The 25,291-nt window shown below is 50.6% G+C and overlaps 2 protein-coding genes across 2 annotated transcripts; both read left to right on the forward strand.

Moving 5' to 3' along the window:
- Positions 1-803: 803 nt before the first annotated feature.
- Positions 804-12,983, forward strand: LOC100444026 (putative protein C3P1). Its single transcript, XM_024237931.3, is given in 10 exon segments — positions 804-1,139; positions 1,426-1,511; positions 1,620-1,759; positions 4,083-4,151; positions 6,223-6,274; positions 6,450-6,533; positions 9,168-9,243; positions 9,514-9,682; positions 12,490-12,579; positions 12,732-12,983. Coding segments are annotated over 10 exon segments (1,221 nt in total). The 5' UTR covers positions 804-936.
- A 1,556-nt stretch (positions 12,984-14,539) lies between these two features.
- Positions 14,540-24,417, forward strand: LOC100460528 (complement C3-like). Its single transcript, XM_054541350.1, has 6 exons — positions 14,540-14,600; positions 15,743-15,915; positions 16,097-16,255; positions 19,524-19,583; positions 21,888-21,978; positions 24,330-24,417. The coding sequence occupies exons 1-6, from the start codon at positions 14,540-14,542 to the stop codon at positions 24,356-24,358; spliced, it is 573 nt and encodes a 190-aa protein (XP_054397325.1). The 3' UTR covers positions 24,359-24,417.
- The last annotated feature ends 874 nt before the right edge of the window (positions 24,418-25,291 follow it).

The raw sequence follows: 25,291 nt of genomic DNA on the forward strand, positions 1-25,291 counted from the left end.
AGAAAAGGCTTTGAGCCTGGAATCAGAGGAAGATGGGAGGCAGCACCAGGTGTTAGAAACATGGATTCTGAGGCTCGCATAGTGGCTCATGCCTATAAACCCAGCACTTTGGGAGGCCAAGGCGGGTGGATCACTTGAGGTCAGGAGTTCAAGACCAGCCTGGCCAACATGGTGAAACCCTCTCTCTACTAAAAATACAAACATTAGCCGGCTGTGGTGGTGGGCACCTGTAATCCCAGTTACATGGGAGGCTGAGGCATGAGAATCGCTTGAACCTGAGAGGCAGAGGTTGCAGTGAGCCGAGATTGCGCCACTGCACTCCAGCCTGGGTGACAGCATGAGACTCCATCTCAAAAAAAAAAAAAAAAAAAAAAAAAGCAGTATGGATTCTGGTCCCACCTCTGCCACTTGGGAGCCTTGACTCTAGGCAAATGAATTCACATCTCTGTGGCTCAGCTTCCTTGTCAGAATCTCACCATGTGAGTTCAATACGAGGCTTCAGAAAGGGCACAGATAAGGCACTAGGCATAGAATCTACCACAGAGTAATCACTAAATAGTGGCAAGGTGTGCATAGTATCAAGGTGAATGGGTCCCAGCTTCTTAGGTCCTGCCCAACCCTCCTCTTTCCCTCTGACTCTGGCCCACAGTGAACAAGTTTAAGATAGAGCTGGAGAAAAAGTGCTGTGAGGCTGGGCTCCAGGAGAGCCCAGTGGGGCTGTCCTGTGAGGAGAGGACCCGGCATGTCCGCCATGGTCCAGCCTGTGTGGCTGCTTTCCTGGACTGCTGCCATCTGTCTGAGACCCTGACTCGGGAGGCTCGAGAGGATCAACTGCGTCTGGGGACAAGTGAGGGGACCACGGCAGGAGATGCAGGGTGGGGGGCTTCATGGAGGGATATAGAGTGACATGGGACAGGTTAAGGGGTGATATGGGCCATGGAGGGTTGGAGAGGAGGACTCCACAAGGAGTCTTGTGGAACATGGAAGAAACATGAAGGAGACTCCACCTCACACCTGCTCCCTCCAGCGGATGAAGAGGCGGACTTCGATGACCTCTTTTTGGATGACATGCCTGTACGGACCTTGTTCCCCGAGAGTTGGCTGTGAAGGAAGTTCACTCTGCCAAAGAGTGAATCGGGGTAGGACATCAGCCTCCACGCCAGGATCTGGTCCCAGGTCCTTGCAATCATCAGTGGATGCTGGCCAGGCACAATGACCCCAGCAGTGACATTGAGCCTCAGGACAGTCCCACAATTGGGAAAACATCTTAATGGATTCCCTAAAAGGATGACCCTCTAGTGATGCTGTCACTAATGAGGTGACCTGATGATCCTCAATAGTGACCATACCCCTGCATGGTGACCCCCTAATCCAGAAGCTCTATCCATGCAGCACAAACTCAGTGATGTTTCTCACTCACAACAGCATCTCCCATTACCCCATCTCTGTGACGGTGCCAGATTCCATCACCACGTGGCAGTTTGTGGCGGTCAGCCTCAAGGCTGGACAAGGTGAGCCGCAGCAAGCCCAGTGCCAAGGGAATGGGGGTATGGTGACCTTACCCAGCCCCTCCCCCAGCGGAGCCCCTGCTTAAACCCAATGTGCTGTCCTGGCTGTAGGTCTCTGTGTCTCGGACCCCTTTGAGCTGACAGTTATGAAATCGTTCTTTGTGGACCTTAAGTTGCCCTCCTCCGTGATCAGGAATGAGCAGGTCCAGATCCAAGCCGTGTTGTACAATTTCAGGGATCGCCAGGCCAAGGTGAAGCCCCAAGCCCTCAACTTCCTGCCAAAATCTCTGCTAGCGCGTATTTTATTTTATTTTTTAATGACTTTATTTCATTTTATTTATTTTTTGAGACAGAGTTTGCTCTGTCACCCAGGCTGGAGTGCAGTGGCATGATTTTGGCTCACTGCAACCTCTGCCTCCCGGGTTCAAGCGATTCTCCTACCTCAGCTTCCTGAGTAGCTGGGACTACAGGTGCCCTGCCACCACGCCTGGCTAAGTTTTGTATTTTTAGTAGAGACGGGGTTTCGCCATGTTGGCCAGGCTGGTCTCAAACTCCTAACCTCAAGTGATCCACCCGCTTCAGCCTCCCAAAGTGCTGGGATTACAGGCATGAGCCACTGCACCCAGCATATTTTATTTTATTTTTGGAAACAGAATCTTGCCCTGTTACCCAGGCTGGAGTACAGTGACGTGATCTCGGCTCACTGCAATCTCACCTCACAGGTGCAAGCAATTCTCGTGCCTCAGCCTCCCCAGTAGCTGGGATCACAGGTGTGGGCCACCATGGCTGGCTAATTTTTAGTATTTTGGGTAGAGACAGGATTTTGCCATGTTGCCCAGGCTGGTCTCAAACTCCTGAGCTCAAGTAATCCACCCTACTCAGCCTCCCAAAGTGTTAGGATTACAGGTGTGAACCACCATTCCCAGCCTGTTAGTGTGTTTTAGAAAAGGAAATTCAGTGTATTTTTATTCCTATGGGTCAGTGAAGTGGTGGCTCTTTTGGAAAATCTAAGGTATTCTCTTATTTAGCCAGGCATAGTGCTGCACACCTGCAGTTTCAGCTACTTGAGAGGCTGAGGTGGGAGGATCGCTTGAGCCCAGTAGGTCAACGCTGCAGTGAGCTGTGATTGCACCACTGCACTCCAGCCTGGGTGACAAAGTGAGACCTTGTCTCTACAAAAAATGATCTTTAAAAAATTAGCCAGGCTTGATGGCATGCACCTGTGGTGCCAGCTGCTCAGGAAGCTAAAGCAGGAGGATCGATTGAACCCAGGAGTTTGAGGCTGCACTGAGTTGTATTTGGACCACTGCACTCCAGCCTGGGTGACAGAGCGAGACCAAGAAAGAAAGAGAGAAAGAGAGAGAAAGAAGAAGAAGAAGGAGGAGGAGGAGGAGGAAGAGGAGGAGGAGGAGGAGGAGGAAGAGGAGGAGGAGGAGGAGGAGGAAGAGGAGGAGGAGGAGGAGGAGGAAAGAAAGAAAGAGAGAGGGAGGGAGGGAGGGAGAAAGAAAGAGAGAGAAAGAAAGAAAGAAAGAAAGAAAGAAAGAAAGAAAGACAAAGAAAGAAAGAAAGAAAAGAAAAGGAAAGAAAGAAAGAAAGGAAAGAAAAGAAAGAAAGAGAAAGAAGAAAGAGAAAGAGAAAGAAAAGAAAGAAAGAAAAAGAGAAAGAAAAAGAAAAGAAGAAGAAAGAAAGAAGGAAAGAAAGAAAGAAGGAAAGAAAGAAAGAAGGAAAGAAAGAAAGGAAGGAAGGAAGAAAGGAAGGAAGGAAGGAAAAGGAGAAAAGGGGGCCGGGGATGGTGGTTCATGCCTGTAATCCCAGTACTTTGGGAGGCCGAGGCGGGCAGATCACAAGGTCAGGAGATCAAGACCATCCTGGCTAACATGGTGAAACCCCATCTCTACTAAAAAATACAAAAAATTAGCCGGGCGTGGTGGCGGGCACCTGTAGTCCCAGCTATCCGGGAGGCTGAGGCAGGAGAATGGCGTGAACCCAGGAGGTGGAGCTTGCAGTGAGCCGAGATTGCGCCACTGCACTCCAGCCTGGGTGAGCGTGCAAGACTCCATCAAAAAAAAAAAAAAAGAAAGAAAGAGAGAAAGAGAGAGGAAGAAAGAAAGAAGGGGGGAGAGAAAGAGAGAAAAAGAAAGAAAGAAAAGAAAAAAGAAAGAAAGAAGAGAGAGAGAAAGAAAGAAAGAAAAAGAAAAAAAGGAAAGAAAGAAAGAAAAAGAAAAAAAGGAAAGAAAGAAAGAAGGAAGGAGGGAGGGAAAGAGAGAGGAAGGAAGGAAGGAAGGAAGGAAGGAAGGGACGTTAAACCTCACAACAACCCCATCAGATGGGTACTATTATTGTTCTTGGTTTAGAGATGAGGAATTGAGGCACAGAGAGGTTAAAGGGCTTGCCTGGAGTCACACAACACATAAATGGCAGATGGGGCTCTGACTCAGGCTGGGTCTGTGGTCCTCATCACTAGGCTTCGCTGTCACCTACGCAGGCATCTCAGGGTGGGGAGGGGACTGTGACCCTAGGGTCCTGGACCACACCATACATCAATACCCCCTCCCTTTGCCCATCCTGCCCTAGGTCCGAGTGGAGTTCCCCCACAAGGAGACGCTGTGCAGTGCATCAAAGCCAGGAGCACCATCCCGCCAGGTGGTGGTCGTGCCCCCTACCTCCTCCAAGATAGTACGCTTTGTGCTTCTCCCTCTGGAGACAGGCAAAGTGGACGTGGAGGTCAAGGCTGTGGGCTACGGGGTCCAGGACCACGTGAAGAAGACACTCTTGGTCTGGGTAATGGGCACCCCCAACTCTCTAGCTACTGGTGCAGACAGTGGGGCTTCCACCAGGTCCAGGCTGGGCAGGTGGGCCCAGGATCGATAAGCAAGGCTCCTAGATGGGAGTGAGGTGAGAGAGAACAGATTTGAAAGTTCAGTCAGTTGGCTGGGCACGGTGGCTCAAGCCCGTAATCTCAGCAGTTTGGGAGACCCAGGTGCATGGATCACCTGAGGGCAGGAGTTCGAGACCAGCCTGGTCAACATGGTGAAACTCCAACTCTGCTGAAAATACAAAAATTAGCTAGGCATGGTGGTGCACACCTGGAGTCCCAGCTACTCGGGAGGCTGAGGCAGGAGAATCGCTTAAACCTGAGAGGTGGAGGATGCGGTGAGCCAAGATGGCACCACTGCACTCCAGCCTGGGTGACAGAGCCAGACTCGGTCTCAAAAAAAAAAAAAAAAAAAAGAAAGAAAAGAAAAAAGTTTAGTCAGTGGACTGATGTGAGGGGGTCAGGTCACAAGCCTTCACTTGAGAGTTTTGGAGTCAGGCCTGGGTTCTAATCTTGTCTCTGCTGTGTGACCTTGGGCAACTTACTTAACTTCTCTGTTCTGAGCCTCCGTTTCCTTGCTTGCAGGATGAGGATAATCATCATATCCCTGAAAAAACACAGAGCTGGGAAAATGACCCAGAACCAGTGTATGGCCTATCAAAAATACTTTATTAGGCTGGGCTTGGTGGCTCATGCCTATAATCCCAGCACTTTGGGAGGCCAAGGCAGGAAGATCGCTTGAGCCCACGAGTTTGAGATCAGCCTGGGCAATATAGCAAGACCTCTCTAGAAAAAAATTAAAATTTAGCCTGGCATGGTGTTGTGCACCTGTAGTCGCAGTTACTCAGGAAGCTGAGGGAGGATTGCTTGAGCCCATGAGATTGAGCCTGAAGCTGAGATCATGCCACTGCACTCCAGCCTGGGCGACAGAGCAAGACCCTCTCTCTAAAAAACAAACAAACAAAAAACTTTATTTACTTAACAAACACATGTTTAACACTTAAGATATAAATGCTTAAGAATATTAACTTGGGCCAGGCGCGGTGGCAGGCGCCCGTAGTCCCAGCTACTCAGGAGGCTGAGGCAGGAGAATGGCGTGAACCCGGGAGATGGAGCTTGCAGTGAGCCAAGATAGTGCCACTGCAGTCCAGCCTGGGCAACAGAGCGAGATTCGGTCTCAAAAAAAAAGAATATTAACTCAGTCAGGTGTGGTGGCATCCCCCTGTATTCCCAGCTATTTGAGAGGCTGAAGTGGGAGGATCATTTGAGCCTAGAAATTCGAGTCCAGCCTGGGCAACCTGAAGTTTTTTTTTCTCTGGAAAAAAAATTAACTAGGCCAGGCATGGTGGCTCATGCCTGTAATCTCAGCACTTTGGGAGGCTGAAGCAGGTGAATCACTTGAGGCCAGGAGTTCAAGCCTGGCCAACATGGCAAAACCCTATTTCTACTAAAAATACAAAAATTAGTCTGTCTTGATGGTGTGTACCTGTAATTCCAGCTACTCAGGAGGCTGGGGCATGAGAATCCCTTGAACCTGGGAGGTGGAGGCTGCAATGAGCTGAGATCATGCTACTGCCTCCAGCCTGAGTGACAGAGTGAGACCCTATCTCAAAAAAAAAAAAATTAACTAATTTAGCCCTCCAAACAACCCTATGAGTGAGGGACTATTATTATTCCCCTCTGACAGATGAGAAAACTGAGGCAGAGAGAGGGTAACTAATTTTCCCAAGGACACACAGCTAGGAAGCAGAAGAGCTGGGATTCGAACCCAGGTATTTGGGCTCCAGAGTCTGTGCTTATTACAGCCAAGCAATGCCTCCTCTCACCATCACTGCGATTGTCGTTTTGACTGTGGTTGCTGTTTTTGCTTTTGACTTATATTCTCATCTCATCCCTCAGGAAGGGGGTCAGATCCAGCAAACGTCCTATAGCATCGTCCTGGAACCCCAAGGTTTGTGAGATCTGCAGGGGGCATGTGAGATCCTGGGGCTGTGCTAGGGAGAAGGAAGCAGTTGGCATGAGGGGATATGCCCAGGTGGGGATTCTGAGCCCCAGCCCCGGGCTCTGTGCACCCTGACTTCCCCAGCCCCAGAGCCCACTTGTCACAGAAGGTTGTGGTTATTCAGGTCAGACCCAGACAAAACTGGTGCCAAGACAGTTCTTGAACATGGTACCCGACATGGAGGCAGAAGTGTTTATCAGCGTTCAAGGTGCTGGGGGACACAGGGACATGGGGAGGGCTGACGCTGGGTCCTCTAAGGTCCACAAGGCACCAGAGCAGGAGGAGCCGTGTGGGGCGATCAGTAAACCATGGTGGCTTAGGCATAGGCCACTCCCAGGGTGACCCAACTCACCCACCCGACAGGTGACATCCTTGGCGAGACAATTGTGGGCAGCCTGACACCCAACGAGATTCAGCGGCTGCTGCGGGTCCCCACAGGCTGCCCTGAGCAGACGCTGAGCTCCCTGACGCCCGTCATCATCCTGTCCCGCTATTTGGATACCACCGGCCAGTGAGACAAGGTCGGGGTGGAGCACAGGGACCAGGTGATGAAGAATATTGTCAGTGGTGAGAGTGGGGACCTTCCTGAGGCCTCCATGAGGGTGCCTGGGGATCTCCCCGGAGGGTGGCTGGGGCACCCCCAAGATTGGGGAAATCTTCATGGGACCCCCCCAGCCCCCGCCTCAGGCATTAACACCCAAACTATGACTCCTTCCCCAGACTACAACCTGATACCAATTCCCCAAGGTCATCCCCCAGCTGTGACACACCCATGGTGGGGAATTCTTCACCTGACCACTTTCCCAGGCTTCAATCTTTTTTTTTTTTTTTTTTTTTTGCGATGGAGTTTCGTTCTGTCACCCAGGCTGAAGTGCACTGGCGTGATCTTGGCTCACCGCAACCTCCGCCTCCCAGGTTCAAGCCATTCTCCAGCCTCAGCCTCCGGAGTAACTGGATTACAGGTGCCCGCCACCATGTCTGGCTAATTTTTGTATTTTTACTTTTATTTATTTATTTATTTTGAGATGGACTCTCACTCTGTCACCCAGGCTGGAGTGTAGTGGCGCAGCTTCGGCTCACTGCAACCTCCGCCTCCTGAGTTCAAGTGATTCTCCTGCCTCAGCCTCCTGCGTAGCTGGGATTACAGGTGCCCGCCACCACACTCGGCTAATTTTTGGATTTTTAGTACAGATGGGGTTTTGCCATGTTGGCCAAGCTGCTCTAGAACTCCTGACCTCAGGTGATCCACCTGCCTTGGCCTCCCTAAGTGCTGGGATTACAGGCATGAGCCACCACGCCGGACCTCCAGGCTTCAATCTTATGACAGACACCCTGATTTCTCCCAAAAAGCCATCCTGCGAGAGGATGTTATACTCAGGCCCTGCCCCAGTTTACACCCCCTCAATGCCACTCCCAGGGAACCCCAGGGAACACCCAAGCAGCAAACCCCAGAATAACCCCAGGCAGTGGCCTCTTGGTTGCACCTGTATGCTGATACTTCCCCAGGTTACAACCACACACTCCAGGGAGCAACCAGAGATGAACACCCCTAGTAACACCCATAGACCTCTGAGTTAATTGGTCCCAGGTTACCCTCAGACTCCAACTTTCCCTCCAGGTTTTCTCAAGCAGTAATCCCACGGGTAATGTCCAGATACTGTCACCCCAATGCTCCAAGCAAACAGTAAACCTCCAGGAGAACTTCAAGTAATACCCGAGTAGCGAGGCTCGGAATACACCTGAAAGGTTGGGTATGGTGGCTCACGCCTGTAATCCCAGCACTTTGGGAGGCCAGAGCAGGAGGATCACTTGAGCCCAGGAGTTTGAGACCAGCCTGGGCAACATAGTGAGACCCCCATCTGTACAAAAAATTTTAAAATTGGCTAGGTATGGTGGTTCACGCCTGCAGTCTCAGCTACTCAGGAGCCTGAGTGGGAGGATTGCTTGAGCCCCAGAGTTTGAGACTAGCTTGGGCAACATAGTGAGACTTCATCTCTAAAAAAATTAGCCTGGTGTGGTGGCACATGCCTGTAGTCCCAGCTACTTGGGAGGCTGAGGTGGGAGGATAGCTTGACCAGGGATGGGTGAGGCTTCAGTGAGCTATGATTGTACCACTGCACTCCAGCCTGGGTGAGAGAGTGAGACCTAGTCTCAAAAAAATAAAAATAAATAAAAAGAGGGCCGGGCCTGGTGGCTTACACCTGTAATCCCAGCACTTTGGGAGACCGAGGCAGGTGGATCACCTGAGGTCAGGAGTTCGAGACCACCCTGGCCAACATGGTGAAACCCCATCTCTACTAAAAACACAAAAATTAGCCAGGTGTGGTGACGCATGCCTGTGATCCCAGCTACTCGGGAGGCTGAAGCCGGAAAATCACTTGAACCCCGGAGGCGGAGTTGCAGTGAGCCGAGATCGCACTACTGCACTCCAGCCTGGGCGATAGAGCAAGACTCCATCTCAAAAAAAAATAAAAGAAAACTCCCACGTAGCACCCCTCAAGTTGCCCCATCTCCCAGGTTACATGTGGACAACAACACCTTCTATGATTTCTTCCAGCAGCAACTCCAAGGGTAGCATGCCCTGCCCCAGAGTCCCTGAGGTGAAGGTTTCCTGGGTTACACCCAGAGACAACTGCATCCTGGGTCCCTCAAAGTCATTCCTGAGCCCTGCTCCTCACTTACATCTGGGCCCTAAACACCCCTCCAAAGTACACTTGGACAACAGGTCTTCCCTTCTAGATTACCTCTATGTGTGACACCCCCGTGTCACCTCCAGTCCCTGCCTGCCAGGTTATTCCTGATAACACTGACTGTCCCTCAAAGCCCTGCTCTGTTTCCCCAGGCTACACTCGGATGCTGACCCACCGGAGTTCAGATGGCACCTACCACACCTCCAAGGGGAACCCAGGAAGCACTTGGTGAGGATGACCCTGTCTCTCCTGCCACTGCCACCCTGGAAGCCCAAGGGGCCAGCCTGGGGTCTGATGACCCAGGAGCATCCACACTGTAGAGTCGTGGGGTCTTGGGGTGTCCAGCGCACAGCCCTGGGGCATTCTACGCTGGCAGACCTGGGCAGCGGTGAATGACAGGGGTCCACCTGGAATGGTGTGGACCATGGTGTAGACTTCCCTATCCCAGAGCCCCCTTGGCTGCGGTTCGCAGGTGTCACCTTCGCTCTCTCCTGACAGGCTCACAAGCTATGTGTTCCATGTCTTTGCCCTGGACTACTCTATGATGAGGACCCAAGTACTTAGCCTGTCCTCTCTCTGTGACATGGCCAACTGGATCATCATCGACAGGCAGGCAGAGGATGGGCACTTCCTGGAGAAGGGCCCTGTGGTCATGACATCCATGCAGGTGATCACAGCCCTTCCTGCCTGGGCCATTCAAACAAATCCCAGGGACTCTGTGCCCTAAGAGGAGGATTTCAGGCTCCCAATCTGTTCTCGGGCAGAATGAGAACAGGAAAGAGCTGAGGCTCAGCGCCAAGGATAATATCCCCCCTGGTCTGAATCACCTCATACTCTGTTAGAATGTGGGTGAGGCTGGGCATATCTGGGAACCCATCTCTTCTTCATCCCCACATCAAGCAGTGGCTCGCCCTGGCCCTCCTCCCTCAGGAACTGAGTCCTCCCCAGCTTGCACACCCATCCCCACCAAGAGTCCCCTCAAACCAGCATCCAGAAATGTCTTTCAAACGCAGCCCAGCAGGTCTCTCCCCTGTTCAAATACCTGCTGTGGCTCACAGCTATCTTTGTATCACCTCCTAGGCCTCACCTCACCCCTCCCTTCTCACTATTCTCATTTAACCACTCACGGGCTCCTTCAACTCTCCTCCAAAAAGCACTTTTGCTGCCCTCTCTGCATGCACCAGGCCAAATTATTATTATTATTATTATTATTATTATTATTATTATTTATTTTGAGACAGAGTTCCACTCTGTCACCCAGACTGGAATGCAGTGGCATGATCTCAACTCACTGCAACCTCCATCTCCTGGGTTCAAGCCATTCTTATGCCTCAGCCACCCGAGTAGCTGAGATTACAGGCATATGCCACCACATCCAGCTAATTTTTACATTTTTGTTTTAGTAGATGGGGTTTCACCATGTTGTCCAGGCTGGTCTCAAACTCCTGGCCTCAAGTGATCTGCCCACCTCGACCTCCCAAAGTTCTGGGATTACAGACATGAGCCACGGCTGGAGTGCAGTAGCACGATCTTGGCTCACTGCAACCTCTGCCTCCTGGGTTCAGCCTATTATTATTTTTAGGGACAGGATCTTGCTCTGTCGCCCAGGCTGGAATGCAGTGGCTCAATCATAGCTCATTACAGCCTCAGACTTCTGAGCTCAAGAGATCTCCCTGCCTTAGCCTCCTCAGTGGCTGGGACTACAGATGCACACCACCATTCCTGGCTAATTTTTTTTTTTTTTTTTGAGATGGAGTCTCGCTCTGTTGCCCAGGCTGGAGTGCAATGGCGCAATCTTGGCTCACTGCAACCTCTGCCTCCTGGGTTCAAGCGATTCTCCTGCCTCAGCTTCCCGAGTAGTTGGGACTACAGGCATGCACCACCATGCCCGGCTAATTTTTGTAGTTTTAATAGAGACGGGATTTCACCATGTTGACCAGGCTGGTCTTGAACTCCTGACCTCAGGTGATCTGCCCACCTTGGCCTCCCAAAGTGCTGGGATTACAGGCATGAGCCATCACCCCTAGCACTGACATGACCTTCTTTTTTTTTTTTTGAGATGGAGGGTTGCTCTGTCGCCCAGGCTGGAGTACAGTAGCACAATCTCAGCTCACTGCAACCTCCGCCTCCCGGGTTCGAGCGATTCTTCTGCCTCAGCCTCCTGAGTAACTGGGACTACAGGCAAGTGCCACCATGTCCGGCTACTTTTTGTATTTTTAGTAGAGACAGAGTTTCACCATATTGGCCAGGCTGGTCTCGAACTCCTGACCTCGTGATCCCCCTCCGCCTTGGCCTCCCAAAGTGCTGGGATTACAGGCGTGAACCACCGCACCCGGATTTTTTTTTTTTTTTTTTGAAACAGAGTCTTGCTCTGTTGCCCAGGCTAGAGTGCAATGGTGCAATCTCAGCTCACTGCAACCTCCGCCTCCCGGGTTCATGCCATTCTCCTGCCTCAGCCTCCCGAGAAGCTGGAACTACAGGCTTGTGCCACCACGCCCAGCTAATTTCTTGTATTTTTAGTAGAGACGGGGTTTCATCATGTTAGCCAGGATGGTCTCAATGTCCTGACCTCATGATCCACCCACCTCAGCCTCCCAAAGTGCTGGGATTACAGACGTGAGCCACCACGCCCAGCCGACATGACCTTATAAGGACACCAGTTATTAGACTTAGGGTCCACCCTAATCCAGTATGACCATTTCTTAATTTTAATTACATCCTCAAAGACTCAATTTCCAAATAAGATCACATCTTGAGGTCTCGGGTGAACATGAATTTTGGGGTCACTATTCAAGTCCAGACAGGGGATGAGGGTGGAAGCCAGGGTACTAAAGTGGTGTTTGGACCCTGAACTGGCCATTTTCTAGCAATGGGAAGACTTTGCCACTCTGACCTCAGTTTTCTCATCAGTAAAATGGGGCTGCTGCTAGAATGCTCTGAGATGGTCTACAGAGCTCAGCTTCTTGTGTTGATAGCTTTTTGTTTGTTTATTTGTTTTGTTTTGTTTTTGAGACAGAGTCTCGCTCTGTCATCCAGGCTGGAATGCAACGGTGTGATCTCAGCTCACTGCGACTTCTGCCTCCCGGGTTCAAGCAATTCTCCTGCCTCAGCCTCCCCAGTAACTGGGCTTACAGGCACCCACCATCATGCCCAGCTAATTTTTGTATTTTTGTAGGGACAGGGTTTCACCATGTTGGCCAGGCTGGTCTCAAACTCCTGACCTCTGGTGATCCTCCTGCCATGGCCTCCCAAAGTGCTGGGATTATAGGCATGAACCACCGCGCCCGGCCGATAGCTTTTGTTAGTAGGGCAGACCCCAGGGAGGCAAATCTCTACTCTCTGTCTTCATCCCACCTCCACCATCATCCAGCCCAGAGCTGGGTACCTGGAAACTTCTCAGGGTCAGACAGGAGAGGCTGAGGAAGGCATCTCCAAGATGCTGAGGGAATTACAGATGGGACTCTGCATCCACAGGGTGGCTACCAACGCTCCAAGGAGGATGTATCCCTCACAGCTCTTGTCCTGATAGCCCTGAATGAGGGAAAGGAGTTGTGCAGACAGAAGGTAGGACCCCAGAGAGGAGCACGGGATCTGTAAGGTCCTCTAGCCCCAGCATCTGGAAAGCTCCCCCACCCTTACGTCCCTCCGGGTCCCTCTAACTCCCAGACTTCTTTCCTCTGATCATCTCCCTCTGGCCCCTCCCTCTGACCCTCTAGAATTTGATGGCCAGCATTGAGAGAGCCCGTGGCTTCCTGGAGAGAAAACTTCCTGACATTCAGACAACCTTTGCCGTAGCCATAGCCTCCTATGCACTGGCCCTTGCCAACAGCTCCCAAGCCAATGACCGCCTAGACAGCTTTGCCAGCCCTAGTGGGTGTGGGATGCTTCTTAATCAACCTCAGTCATGGAGTGGGGAGGGGGTGATCTCAAATCCAGCAATGTGTCATTCATCACTTAGTGTTTCCTGAGCATCCACTGTGTATCAGCTCCTGAGCTCAGACCTTGTGAGACCAAGGTGAGCAACACTGATAAGTTCCCTGCCCTCAAGGGCCCACCGTCCTTGGAGGAGACAATCAGAAGATTGACAGGTCACTATATAATTCCAAACTGAGGCTGGGAGCAGCGGCTCATGCCTGTAATCCCAGTACTTTGGGAAGCCTAGGCAGGTGGATCACCTGAGGTCAGGAGCTCGAGACCAGCCTGGCCAACATGGTGAAACCTCGTCTCTACTAAAAATGTAAAAATTAGCTGGGCGTGGTGGCGGGTGACTGTAATCCCAGCTACTTGGGAGGCTGAGGCAGGAGAATCACTTGAACCCAGGAGGCAGAGGTTGCAGTGAGTCAAGATCACACCACTGCACTCCAGCCTGGGTGACAGAGGGAGGCTCTATCTCAAAATAATAATAATAATTCCAAAATGTGACAAGAACTGAGATGATAACACACAAGGTGGGTGGGAGAGATGGCAAGGGGAGGGGAGTACAGGTTGGAGGGCTGAGATGAAAGATGGAAAGACATACCTGCTAGGTGTGATGGCTCATGCCTGTAATCCCAGCTACTTGGGAGTCCGAGACAGGAGGATTTCTTGAGGCCAGGAGTTCGAGACCAATCTGGGCAACATAGTGAGACCCCATCTATAAAAAAAGTTTGTAATTAGCTGGGTGTGGTGGTGTGCACCTGTAGTCCCAGCTACTAGGGAGGCTGAGGCAGGAGGATCACTTGAGTACAGAAAGTCAAGGCTGCAGTGAGTTGTGATCACCCCACTGCACTCCAGCCTGGGCAATAGACCAAGACTCTGTCTCTATTAAAAAAACAAAAAAATAAAAAATAAAAACTTTTTTTTTTCCTCGAGACGGAGTCTGGCTCTGTCGCCCAGGCTGGAGTGCAGTGGCACGATCTTGGCTCACTGCAACCTCCATCACCCGGGTTCAAGCAATTCTTCTGCCTCAGCCTCCCAAGTAGCTGAGATTACAGGCATCCACCACTGCGCCCGGCTAATTTTTGTATTTTTAATAGAGACAGGGTTTCACCATGTTGGCCAGGCTGGTCTCAAACTCCTGACCTCAGGTGATCCGCCTGCCTCGGCCTCCCAAAGGGCTGGGATTACAGGCATGAGCCACCGTGCCCGGCCAAAAAAAAAATATTATTTATTTATTTATTTATTTATTTATTTATTTATTTATTTTGAGATGGAGTCTCCCACTGTCCCCCAGGCTGGAGTGCAGTGGTGTGATCTCGGCTCACTGCAAGCTCGGCCTCCCGGCTTCATGCCATTCTCCTGCCTCAGCCTCCCGAGTAGCTGGGACTACAGGCGCCCACCACGACACCTGGCTAATTTTTTGTATTTTTAGTAGAGACGGGGTTTCACCATGTTAGTCAGGATGGTCTCGATCTCCTGACCTCGTGATCCACCCACCTCGGCCTCCTAAAGGGCTGAGACTACAGGCTTGAGCCACCGTGCCCAGCCAAAAAACAAAACAAAACAAAAACAAAACCCTTTTTAAGCCACACCTTCATGAAAGGCCATGGACATTTCAAGCAAAGGGAATAGCACAAGCAAACACCCTGAAGTGGAAAGAGTGCTTGGTGTTGTCAAGGATGGAAAGGTTATAAAACCTTCCCATGGGCCGGGCACGGTGGCTCACGCCTGTAATCCTAGCACTTTGGGAGGCCAAGATGGGCAGATCACTTGACGTCAGGAGTTCGAGACAAGCCTGCTCAACATGATGAAAACCCGTCTCTACTAAACATACAAAAAAATTAGCCGGTCGTGGTGGCACATGCCTGTAATCCCAGCTACTTGGGAGGCTGAGGCAGGAAAATCACTTGAACCTGGGAGGCGGAGCTTGCAGTGAGCCAAGATCGCGCCACTGCACTCCAGCAACAGAGTGGGACTCCAGCTCAAAAAAAAAAAAAAAAAAAAAAAAAAATCCCATGGCTGATGCTATCTCATCCCCAAGGGTCCATATCCCATCTTCTCCATTCTGCAAGTCAAGCAAAGTGGATCTAGGAAAATTTGCTTGCAGTGGGACTAGAGGGACCTGAAGGATTTTTTTTTTTTTTTTGTCATCCAGGCTGGACTGCAATGACACGATTTCAGCTCACTGCAACCTCCACCTCCCGGGTTCAAGCGATTCTCCTGCCCCAGCCTCCTGAGTAGCTGGGATTACAGGCACCCACCACCACATCTAGCTAATTTTTTTGTTCTTTTAGTAGAGACAGGGTTTCACCATGTTGACCAGGCTGGTCTCGAACTCCTGACCTCAGGTGATCTGCTTGCCTTGGCCTCCCAAAGTTCTGAGATTACAGGTGTGAGCCACCGCGCCCAGCCAGGAACTTTTTTTTGAAACTCAATTTCTGCATCGGAAAATAGAGTCCCGTCTCCTAGGGTCATTCTGAAAATTGGATGTCCACGTTTCCTCAGCAAAGAGCTTCACATAAAGTAGGTGATCAGGACTGGGCACGGTGGCTCACGCCTGTAATCCCAACACTTTAGGAGGTCGAGGTGAGAGAATGGCTTGAGGCCTCCTGGCCTCAAGACCAGCCTCGACAACATAATGAGAACCCCCCCGCCAACCCCCACTCCCCCATCTCTACAAAAAATAAAAATAAAGTAGGTGATCAATAAGATGGCAGATGAGAAAACTGGGCCAGATGACACAAGGAGAGGGCAGGTTAAGGTGGGTGGGCCCAGTTCTGGGTGACAAGGCGGGCGTCCCTGTCTCTAGACAAAACCCACTGGCCGGTGGATGAGCAGAACCTGGGCTCCCTGTACATCATTGAGGCCACAGCCTATGCACTCCTGCAGAAGCTGGAGCTGGGCCGGTACAATGAGACGCACGCCATAGCCAAGTGGCTACTAAAGAAGCGGGAGCTGGGAGGAGGCTTCAGGTCCACCCAGGTGATGGGGACCTCCGGGAGGTGAGGGCCAGGGTCGCTAGCCGAGGTGCTGACGCACCCAGCCCAACGGGGGAGTGTGTGGGGCTGTCCGTGGTGCTGACACGCCAGCCGATGGTTTCTCGAGTGCTGTCTGTGGTACTGATCCACGTTCCCCCACCTCCCCACCCCATTCCAACCCTCAGACCACGGTGGTGGCCCTTGAAGCTCTGACCCGCTTCCGCGAAGCTGTCCCCTTCAAGGGCGTCCAGGATCTCCACGTCCAGATCAGCGCCCCCAAGAGAGCCCTGAATGTGAATTGGTACATTGATCCCAGCAATGCCTACCAACAGCGGTCAGCAAAGGTATGTCACTGAGGGGCAGGCCAGAGTCCATGCAGAGATGGCACTGGAGATGAGGCCAAGCGTCATGTCCCTGCTGATCTCCCTCCTCAAGACATACCTCAGATATGTGGCTATACTGTCAATGTATTGATTCATCTATTCCATCAACATTTCCTGAGCATCTACTATGTATCAGTGACTCTCCTAGGCATTGGGGTTATGTTATGAAAGATCCATGGTCCCTGCTTTTATGGAATCTAGAAGAGTCCATAAGATCTAGAAGAAAATGGGCCAGGTGCCATGGCTCACGCCTGTAATCCCAGCACTTTGGGAGGCCAAGGTGGGTGGATCATCTGAGGTCAGGAGTTCGAGACCAGCCTGGTCAACACAGTGAAACCCCATCTCTACTAAAAATACAAAAGTTACTTGGGCATGGTGGTGCATGCCTGTAATCCCAGCTACTCGGGAGGCTGAGGCAGGAGACTCACTTGAACCCAGGGGGAGGAGGTTGTAGTTACCTGAGATTGCACCTGAGTGACATAGTGAAACTCCATCTCAAAATAAAAATAACAATAAATAAATAAAAAGAAATGACACCCTGGGCAACATAGCAAGACTCCATCTCTACTAAAAAAGAAAAGAAGAAGTAAAACAGCTCATCTAAGGTCACGCATTGTTTAGTGGATGTCCCTGGATAAATAGCTGTCAAAATGAAGAAAGCAGAGGGAGGGGAAGAGTGTTTCTTTTTATTGTTGTTGTTGTTGAGACAGAGTCTCACTCAGTCACCCAGGCTGGAGTGCAGTGGCATGATCTTGCCTCACCGAAACCTCCATCTCCCAGGTTCAAGCGATTCTCCTGCATCAGCCTCCCCAGTAGCTGGGATTACAGGCACGCACCACCAGGCCCAGCTAATTTTTGTAGTTTTAGTAGAGATGGGGTTTCACCATGGTGGCCAGGCTGGTCTCAAAATCCTAGCCTCATGTGACCTGCCCGCCTCGGCCTCCCAAATTGCTGGGATTACAAGCATGAGCCACCACGCCCAGCCAAGGAAGAGTGTTTCTGACATAGGGAACAGCATAGAGTGCAGACCCGGAGCCAGTCAGGCACAGGAGTGGTCAGAAAGGAGAACAGCAAATAAAGCAGGCTATTAGGAGGCTTGCAGGCTGGCAGAGCTCAGCAGTGAGGGCTGGGAGGCCATGTCAAGAATTAGGACTTGATCCTATAGGTGATAATATTTGATCCTATAGGCAATGAGATTTGAGTGATTGGCTCTGATTTTTTTTCTTTCTTTTCTTTTTTTTTTTTTTTGTTGTTTTTTGTTTTTTAGAGACAGGGTCCCACTCTGTTGCCCAGGCTGGAGCGCAATGGCACAAACATAGTTCACGGCAGACTCGAGTTCTTGGGCTCAAACGATCCTCCTGCCTTAGCCTCCTGAGTAGCTGGGACTAGACATGCACTTCCATGCCCGACTTAATTTTCAATTTTTTTTGTAGAGATGGGGTCTAGCTAAATTGCCCAGGCATGTTTTGAACTCCTGGGCTCAAGCAATCCTCCCCCCTTGGCCTCCCACATTGCTGGGATTACAGGCATGAGCCACTACTTTTGGCTTGGCTGTGAATTTTTAAAATTTTATTCTGGCTGATGCAAGAAGACTATAACGAGGAAAACAAGAGTAGCTGCAGATGAAGACAGAGGTCAGATTGGTGGTTTCCAGAGGATAGGAAGTGTAGGAAGAAAGGGAGGGATGAAAAGAAGTTGATTAATGGGTACAAGCATATGGTTCGATAGAGGAAATAAGACTGGGTGTTTGATAGATTCACAGGATGACTATAGTTTACAATAATCTATTGCATATTTCAAAACAGCTAGAAGAAAAGAATTAGAATGATTTTAGCATAAAGAAAAGACAAATATTTAAGGTGATGGATATCTGAGGTACACTGATCTGATCTTTACACATTATATGAGTGCATTAGATTATCACACGTGCCTTGAAACTATGTACATCCATTATGCATCAATTTTTTTTTTTTTTGAGATGGAGTCTCACTCTGTCGCCCAGGCTGGAGTGCAGTGGCACAATCTCAGCTCACTGCAGGCTCCGCTTCCTGGGGTCAAGCGATTCTCCTGCCTCAGCCTCCCGAGTAGCTGGGATTACAGGCGCCTGCCACCATGCTCAGCTAATTTTTGTATTTTTTAGTAGAGACGGAGTTTCACCATGTTGGCGAGGCTGCTCGAACTCCTGACCTTAGGTGGTCCACCCGCCTCGGCCTCCCAAAGTGCTGGGATTACAGGCATGAGCCACTGCACCCAGCCCATTATGCATCAGTTTTAAAAGGCAAAGAAAAATAAAGAGAGGTGCAGAGGTGCCAGTGAGAAGGGGCTCACGGGAGCTCCATGCACAGGGAACCTTGGAAATGCTCCAAAGAGAACAGATTCCAGGGATGCACATTAGGACACAGCCTGAACTGAGCCGTGCAGATGATCTGAGGTCAGGAGTTTGAGACCAGCCTGGCCAACATGCTGAAACCCCATCTCTACTAAAAATACCAAAATTAGCTGGGTGTGACAGCACAAGCCTATAGTCCCAACTACTTGGGAGACTGAGGCAGGGCAGGAGAATAGCTTGAATCCAGGAGGCAGAAGTTGCAGTGAGCTGGGATCACGCCACTGCACTCTAGCCTGGGCAACAAAACGAGTCTCTGTCTCAAAAAAAAAAAAAAAAAAAAAAAGACACAGCCTTAGGCTGGACATGGTGGCTCGCGCCTGTAATCCCAACACTCTGGGAGTCCAAGGCAGGTGGATCACTTGAGGTCAGGGGTTCAAGACCAGCACAGGGAACATAGTTAGATCCTGTCACTACAAAAAAATACAAAAAAAAAAAAATTAGCCAGGCATGGTGGCACACACCTGTAGTTCCAGCTACTTGGGGGGCTAAGACGGAGGATTGCTTGAGCCCAGGAGGCAGAGGCACGCTGAAGTGAGCTGAGATTGCACCACTGCACTCCAACCTGGGCTACAGACTGAGACCTGGTCTCAAAAAAAAAAAAAAATACACAGGCTGGATGAGCAGTTCCAGTTGATCTATGACAGTGTAGACACCACAAATGCTCTCTGAAGAGGGAAAAGCAAAACCATCTGCGTGGAGAGAGATGGAAAATGAATCACCAGGTCCCAGGTTAGGGAATAACCGAGGCCCTGGTGAGTGTTCAGGCTCCACATCCCCCTACACTTGACCCTTACTTTGCTGCTTCCTCCACCCTTAAATCTTCCTCTTTGTTCTCTTCAGTTCCTTGCCCGGGACAACCTAGAGATCAAAACCAGTGGCAACGGGAGAGGCACCATCTCGGTAGGTCTTGTATTCTACTGTATTAGTCTGTTTAGGCTGCTACAACAAAATAGACTGGGTGGCTTATAAACAACAGAAATTGGCCCAGCATGGTGGCTCATGTCTGCAATCCCAGCATTTTGAGAGGCCCAGGCAGGAGAATCACTTGAGTCCAGGAGTTCGAGATGCACCAGGGCAACAGAGTGAGACTCTGTCTTTACAAAAAAATTGAAAAATTAGCTGGGCATGGTGGCACATGTCTATAGTCACAGCTACTCAAGAGGCTGAGGTGGGAGGATTGCTTGAGCCCAGGAGGTGGAAGCTGCAGTGAGTCATGATCAAGACCTTGCATTCTACCCTAAATGACAGAGTGAGACTCTATCTCAAAGGAAGGAAGGAAAAGAAAGAGAAGAAAGAAAAGAAAGGAAAGCAAGAAAGCAAGAAACAAAGACTGGGTGCAGTGGCTTGGCTGGGCATGGTGGCTCACGCCTGTAATCCTAGCACTTTGGGAAGCCGAAGAGGGAGGATCATCTAAGGTCAGGAGTTCGAGACCAGCCTGGCCAACATGGTGAAACCCTGTCTCTACTAAAAATACAAAAGTTAACCAGGCATGGTGGCGGGCACCTGTAGTCCCAGCTACTCGGGAGGCTGAGACAGGAGAATCACTTGAACACAGGAGGCAGAGGCCAAGATTGAGCCATTGCACCCTAGCCTGGGTGACCAGAGCAAAACTCTGTCAGAAAGAAAGAAGAAAGAAAAGAAAGAGAGAGACAGAGAGAGAGAAAAGAAAGAAAGAAAGAGAAAGAGAGAGAAAGAAAGAAAGAAAGAAAGAAAGAAAGAAGGAAGGAAGGAAGGAAAGAAAGAAAAATGAGAAAGAAAGAAAAGAAAAGTGAGAAAGAAAGAGGAAAGAAAGAAGAAAGAAAGAGGAAGGAAAGAAAGAAAGAAAGAGAAAGAAAGAGAGAAAGAAAGGAGAAAGAAAGAGAGAGAAATTTATTGCTCACAGTTCTGGAGGCTGGGAAGTCCAAGATAAAGGCAAGGTATACTCTCTGTTTCAGGCCAGATGCGGTGGCTCATGCCTGTAATCCCAGCACTTTGGGAGGCCGAGGCTGGCAGATCACAAGGTCAGGAGATCCAGACCATCCTGGCTAACATGGTGAAACCCTGTCTCTACTAAAAATACAAAAAATTAGCCAGGCGTGGCAGCGTGTGCCTGTATTCCCAGCTGCTGGGGAGGCTGAGGCAGGAGAATGGCCTGAACCCCGGAGGCGGAGCTTGCAGGGAGCCGAGATCGCGCCACTGCACTCCAGCCTGGGCAACAGAGCGAGACTCTGTCTCAAAATAAATAAATAAATAAATAAATAAATAAATAAAATAAAATAAATAAGTAAATTGTAATATATTATACCCATATTATTATTTATTTGTAACCTAAATAAATAAATATAGGCCAGTCAGTGTGATTCATGCCTGTAATCCCAGCACTTTGGGAGGCTGAGTGCTGGGATGACGTCCATGACTTTTTTTTTTTTTTTTTTGAGATGGAATCTGGCTCTGTCACCCAGGCTGGAGTGCAGTGGCGCGATCTTGGCTCACTGCAACCTCTGCCTACCAGGTTCACGCGATTCTCCTGCCTCAGCTTCCTGAGTAGCTGGGACTACAGGTGCACAGCAGCATGCCCAGCTAATTTTTTGTGTTTTTAGTAGAGACGGGGTTTCACCATATTGGCCAGGCTGGTCTCAAACTCCTGACCTGAAGTAATCTGTCCGCCTTGGCCTCCCAAAGTGCTGGGATTACAGGCATGAGCCACCATGCCCAGCCTGACGTCCATGGCATCTTCCAGCCCCATGACGTATGCCCGGGAGGACAGCTCTTTTGTTAACCAAAAGGTGGCCTGGTGTCGTGTTCCAGACAATGGAGTCATGGCTGAATCTCTGCCCTTGTTATGTGACCCTGAGCAAGTCACACCTTTCTTCAAGCCTCCGTGAAATCTAAGTTTAAATGGGTTAAAATTAAATTCAAAATTCAGTTTCTCCATTGAGCTAGCCACATTTCAAGTGTTCGGTAGCACATGTGGCTAATGGCTGCCATACTGGACAATGCCAATTGGGACCATTTCCATCACTGCAGAAAGTTCTATTACACAGAGCTGGTCTAGACTGCAGACACTGCTCTGGCCACTGCACCTAGGAACTGATGGGGTCGGTGGGGGCAATTTTGCAGTAAATTCCCCACATGGCCAGAGACCTGGGAAGTCAAGGATTGGGGTGCAGAGGAAAGGCAGTTGGTGGGGAAGGGCTCTGACAGCCCCCTGTCTTGGCCCAGCAGATCCTGACCATGTACCACAAGTCCCCAGAGTCCTGGGAGGACAACTGCAACCTGTACCACCTGAATGCGACTCTCCACAGTGCCCTAGAAGGTAAGCCTGGTGTGGCTACAGGAGGAGTAAGGGTAGAGTTTTAGGAGAAGAAGTTGGAAAGGTGATGGCGGAAGATGGTGTAGGGACTTGTTAGCCACAGTGAGGACTTTGGCTTTTGTTCTGAGTAAGGTGGGGCATAGAAAGTTCCCAACAGAGGAGGGATGTGATCTAGCACAGGTTTGCACAGGCTCCCTCTGATCTGACCACTCTAGAGGGTGAGGGTGGGAGCCAGGTGACTAGGAAGGAGGTGACTGCACTGGTCCTGCAGGAGATGATGAAGGCCGGGCCAGATTAGGGGCTCTGGAGATGATCAGATATTAGTGGGCTGGGCATAGTGACTCATGCCTGTTATTCCAACACTTTGGGAGGCTGAGGCAGGAGGATCACCTGAGCTCAGGAGTTCAAGATCAGCCTGGGTAGCATAGTGAGACCCCATCTCTACAAAAAATTAGCTGGGCATGGTGATGCATGCCTGCGGTTCCAGCTACTCAGGAAGTTGAGGCGGGAGGATCATTTGAGCCCAGGTGGAGGCTGCAGTGAACCATGATTGCGCCATTGCACTGTAGCCTGGGCAACAGAGTGAGACCTTCTTTCAAAAGAAAAAAAAAAACAGAGAAATAGTTGGATTCCACAGTTCCCAGCCCGGGGCACCAAGAAGGAGAGAGGACTATTGGGAGCTCACTGTGAGAGTAAGAGGAACAACCCTCACCAGTCCCATGAGTTTTAGGGACTAAACCTCACCAAAAGATTTTGGTTTTTTTGCTTGATTTCTTAATAATAATAACAATAATAATAATAGCTACAAAGCACTGATCAGGCACCATGCTGAGGGCTTTACTTATATTAACTTATTTAATCCTCACAACAACCCTGTTGGGTTGGGAATATTATGATCCCCCCTTACGGATGAGTAAACTGAAGCAGAGAAGTTAAGCAACTTGCTCAAAGTCACACAGCAGAGTCAGGATTTGAATCCAAGAAGCTAGCTCCAGAGACTGTGCACTTGATCACTGTGCTCCCCAGCCTCTAAACTGCTGCCTTCTCTCTGCAGAAAATAAAAAGGGAGATGAGACCTTTAGGCTCCGGATAGAAACAAGGTCAGGGCACCAGGATCTTGAACTGGGCGGGAGGAGGGTCTCACTTTCCGGTATCCAGATTCCTTAGCGGCCTTCCCTGTGTACTGAGTGGACAGTGGGAACCAGCCGAGCTTGCCTCTCCATGCCTGTCCCCCATTCTGTCCCTGCCTCCTGCCATGTCTGCATGTCCTCAGATGACAGGCTCTACCTCAGCTGACATGCTCTATGACTCAGATGCCCAGAGCTGTCTCCAAGCCCTGAAGCTCTCCCCGTGGTTCTCATTTTCTCCAAACACCCCAGCCCCCACCCCAGTCCTGCCCTGTCCCATGCCTCCTTTGCCCAGGTCTGCTTCAGATAGAAACATTATTGGGCACCTACTGTGTGCCAGACCCTGTTCTTGGAGCTAGGGACCCAGCTATGAGCAAGGCAGCCTCTCCCTGCCCTGGCGAAGCACACAGTCTATCAGGAGACACAGACAATCATCAAATAATCACACAGAACCAATAATGAAATGGCAATGGTGACTTCATGTGGCAAAGGAGAGGTTTAGAGTCATGAGAGGCAAATCAGAGAATGATCTGGGTCTGGTGCGGTGGCTCATGCCTGTAATCCCAGCACTTTGGGAAGCCGAGAGGATCACTTGAGCCCAGGAGTTTGAGGCCAGCCTGGACAACACAGCAAGACCTCATCTCAAAAAAAAAAAATATTCAAAAATTAGCTAAGGGTGGTAATGCATGTCTATAGTCCCAGCTACTCATGAGCCTGAGACTGGAGGATCACTTGAGCCCAGGAAGCTGAGGCTACAGTGAGCCATGATTGAGCCACTGCACTCCAGCCTGGGTGACCCTGTCTAAAAAAAAAAAAATGATCTGGTGTGTGGGGTGTAGGTTGGGGAAGGCTTCCCAGAGGGAGTGATGCATCCGCTGAGATGGAAAACATGAGGGGTGTTTCGGGATGAAGAGGCAGGAATGAAGATTCCAGGCCGAGTGAACAGCATGTGCAAAGGTCTGGTGGCAGGAGAGGGAACAAGGCTAACAGTGATCAAATGGATGCTGAGGTGGGAGGAGGTGACGTGGAAGGGTGTCAGGATTGAGGCAAAGCATTTGGTAATTGAAGCAACGAGGCGAGGTAGTCTGTGTTGTGAGTGGCAAAGGGGACATGGGGAGACCTGGGAGGAGGCTACTGCGCTAGTCCAAGCCAGAGACAACAGCAGTGGGGAGCATGGAGAGAAAGGTGGGAGGATAGTGGGGAAAGACTGGGGCTGTGAACTTCCAGGTTCCAGAACAATCGAGAGGCCACAATGACTATCATGGAGGTCTCCATGCTCACGGGCTTCTACCCCAACCAGGATGACCTCAAACAGGTAATGCAGACCCCACCTACCTGCTTCCTGAGCAACCTTCCCATACTTCCCACATGGGTGCAGGGCAGTGTCTACTCAAATCAAGACTCCTGTGTTAATGCCCCATCGTTACTTCCCTGCATGGCCAAAACCAAGTCTTTTCCCTGTTTGGGCCTCAGTTTCCCCTAGCATGGAGTTGATTGGACAAAGGCTGGAGCTCTAGGGCTACAGGCCTTGGAGGCTGTCAGCCACCCTCCAGTCTCCACCCTCTGCCCCAGCTCACGAGTGATGTGGAGAGGTACGCCTTTCAGTACGAAACCAAGACAAGTACCAGTGACAGCACTGTTGTCCTCTACCTGGAAAAGGTGAGAGGGGCCGGGTGCCCTCCGCCAGAGGTGTGTGGGCACCCTGGAGGCTGGAGAACCCAAGGTCGGTCCCCTGGGTGGGTTTTGCAGACAGCCAGGCCCTCTCAGGTCAGCTCCTCCAGTTGCGATCCCTGTGGTCATGGCCAGTGCCAACAGCCAAGGCCTCGTGGTCGGTGCCACAAGGTCAGTGCCCCACAGTCAGCGGCTCTGGCCGGCTCAGACAGGACTCTGTTCTCTCCAGCTCTCCCATGAGAAGAACACGGTGCTGGGCTTTTGGGTTCACAGGATGCTGCAGGCGGAGTTCCTGCAGGCCGCCCTCGTCACCATCTACGACTACTACGAGCCTTGTAAGGAGGGGCCCCCGTGCATGGGGATGAGGCCTGCAAAGGACAGGGCCAGGTGCCAGGCAATGAGAGACCGGGCATTGCCAAAAGGGGGCTGGGCCTGGGTAGACATAAGGGGCGAGGTCTTATTGGATTGACCTAGGTTGGTGGGGACAGGAAGGAGATGGGGCAAAGTTGAAGGGGGAC

The sequence above is a fragment of the Pongo abelii genome, chromosome 20, assembly GCF_028885655.2.
Source record: "Pongo abelii isolate AG06213 chromosome 20, NHGRI_mPonAbe1-v2.0_pri, whole genome shotgun sequence".
Taxonomy (NCBI): domain Eukaryota; kingdom Metazoa; phylum Chordata; class Mammalia; order Primates; family Hominidae; genus Pongo; species Pongo abelii.

Excerpts from the sequence above, each read along its gene's own strand:
- LOC100460528 (XM_054541350.1), top strand. The coding sequence starts at position 14,540 with ATGGACATTTCAAGCAAAGGGAATAGCACAAGCAAACACCCTGAAGTG. Across the intron at positions 15,916-16,096 it reads GAGGCTTCAGGTCCACCCAG|ACCACGGTGGTGGCCCTTGA; the intron begins GTGATGGGGACC and ends TCCAACCCTCAG. Across the intron at positions 16,256-19,523 it reads ACCAACAGCGGTCAGCAAAG|TTCCTTGCCCGGGACAACCT; the intron begins GTATGTCACTGA and ends TGTTCTCTTCAG.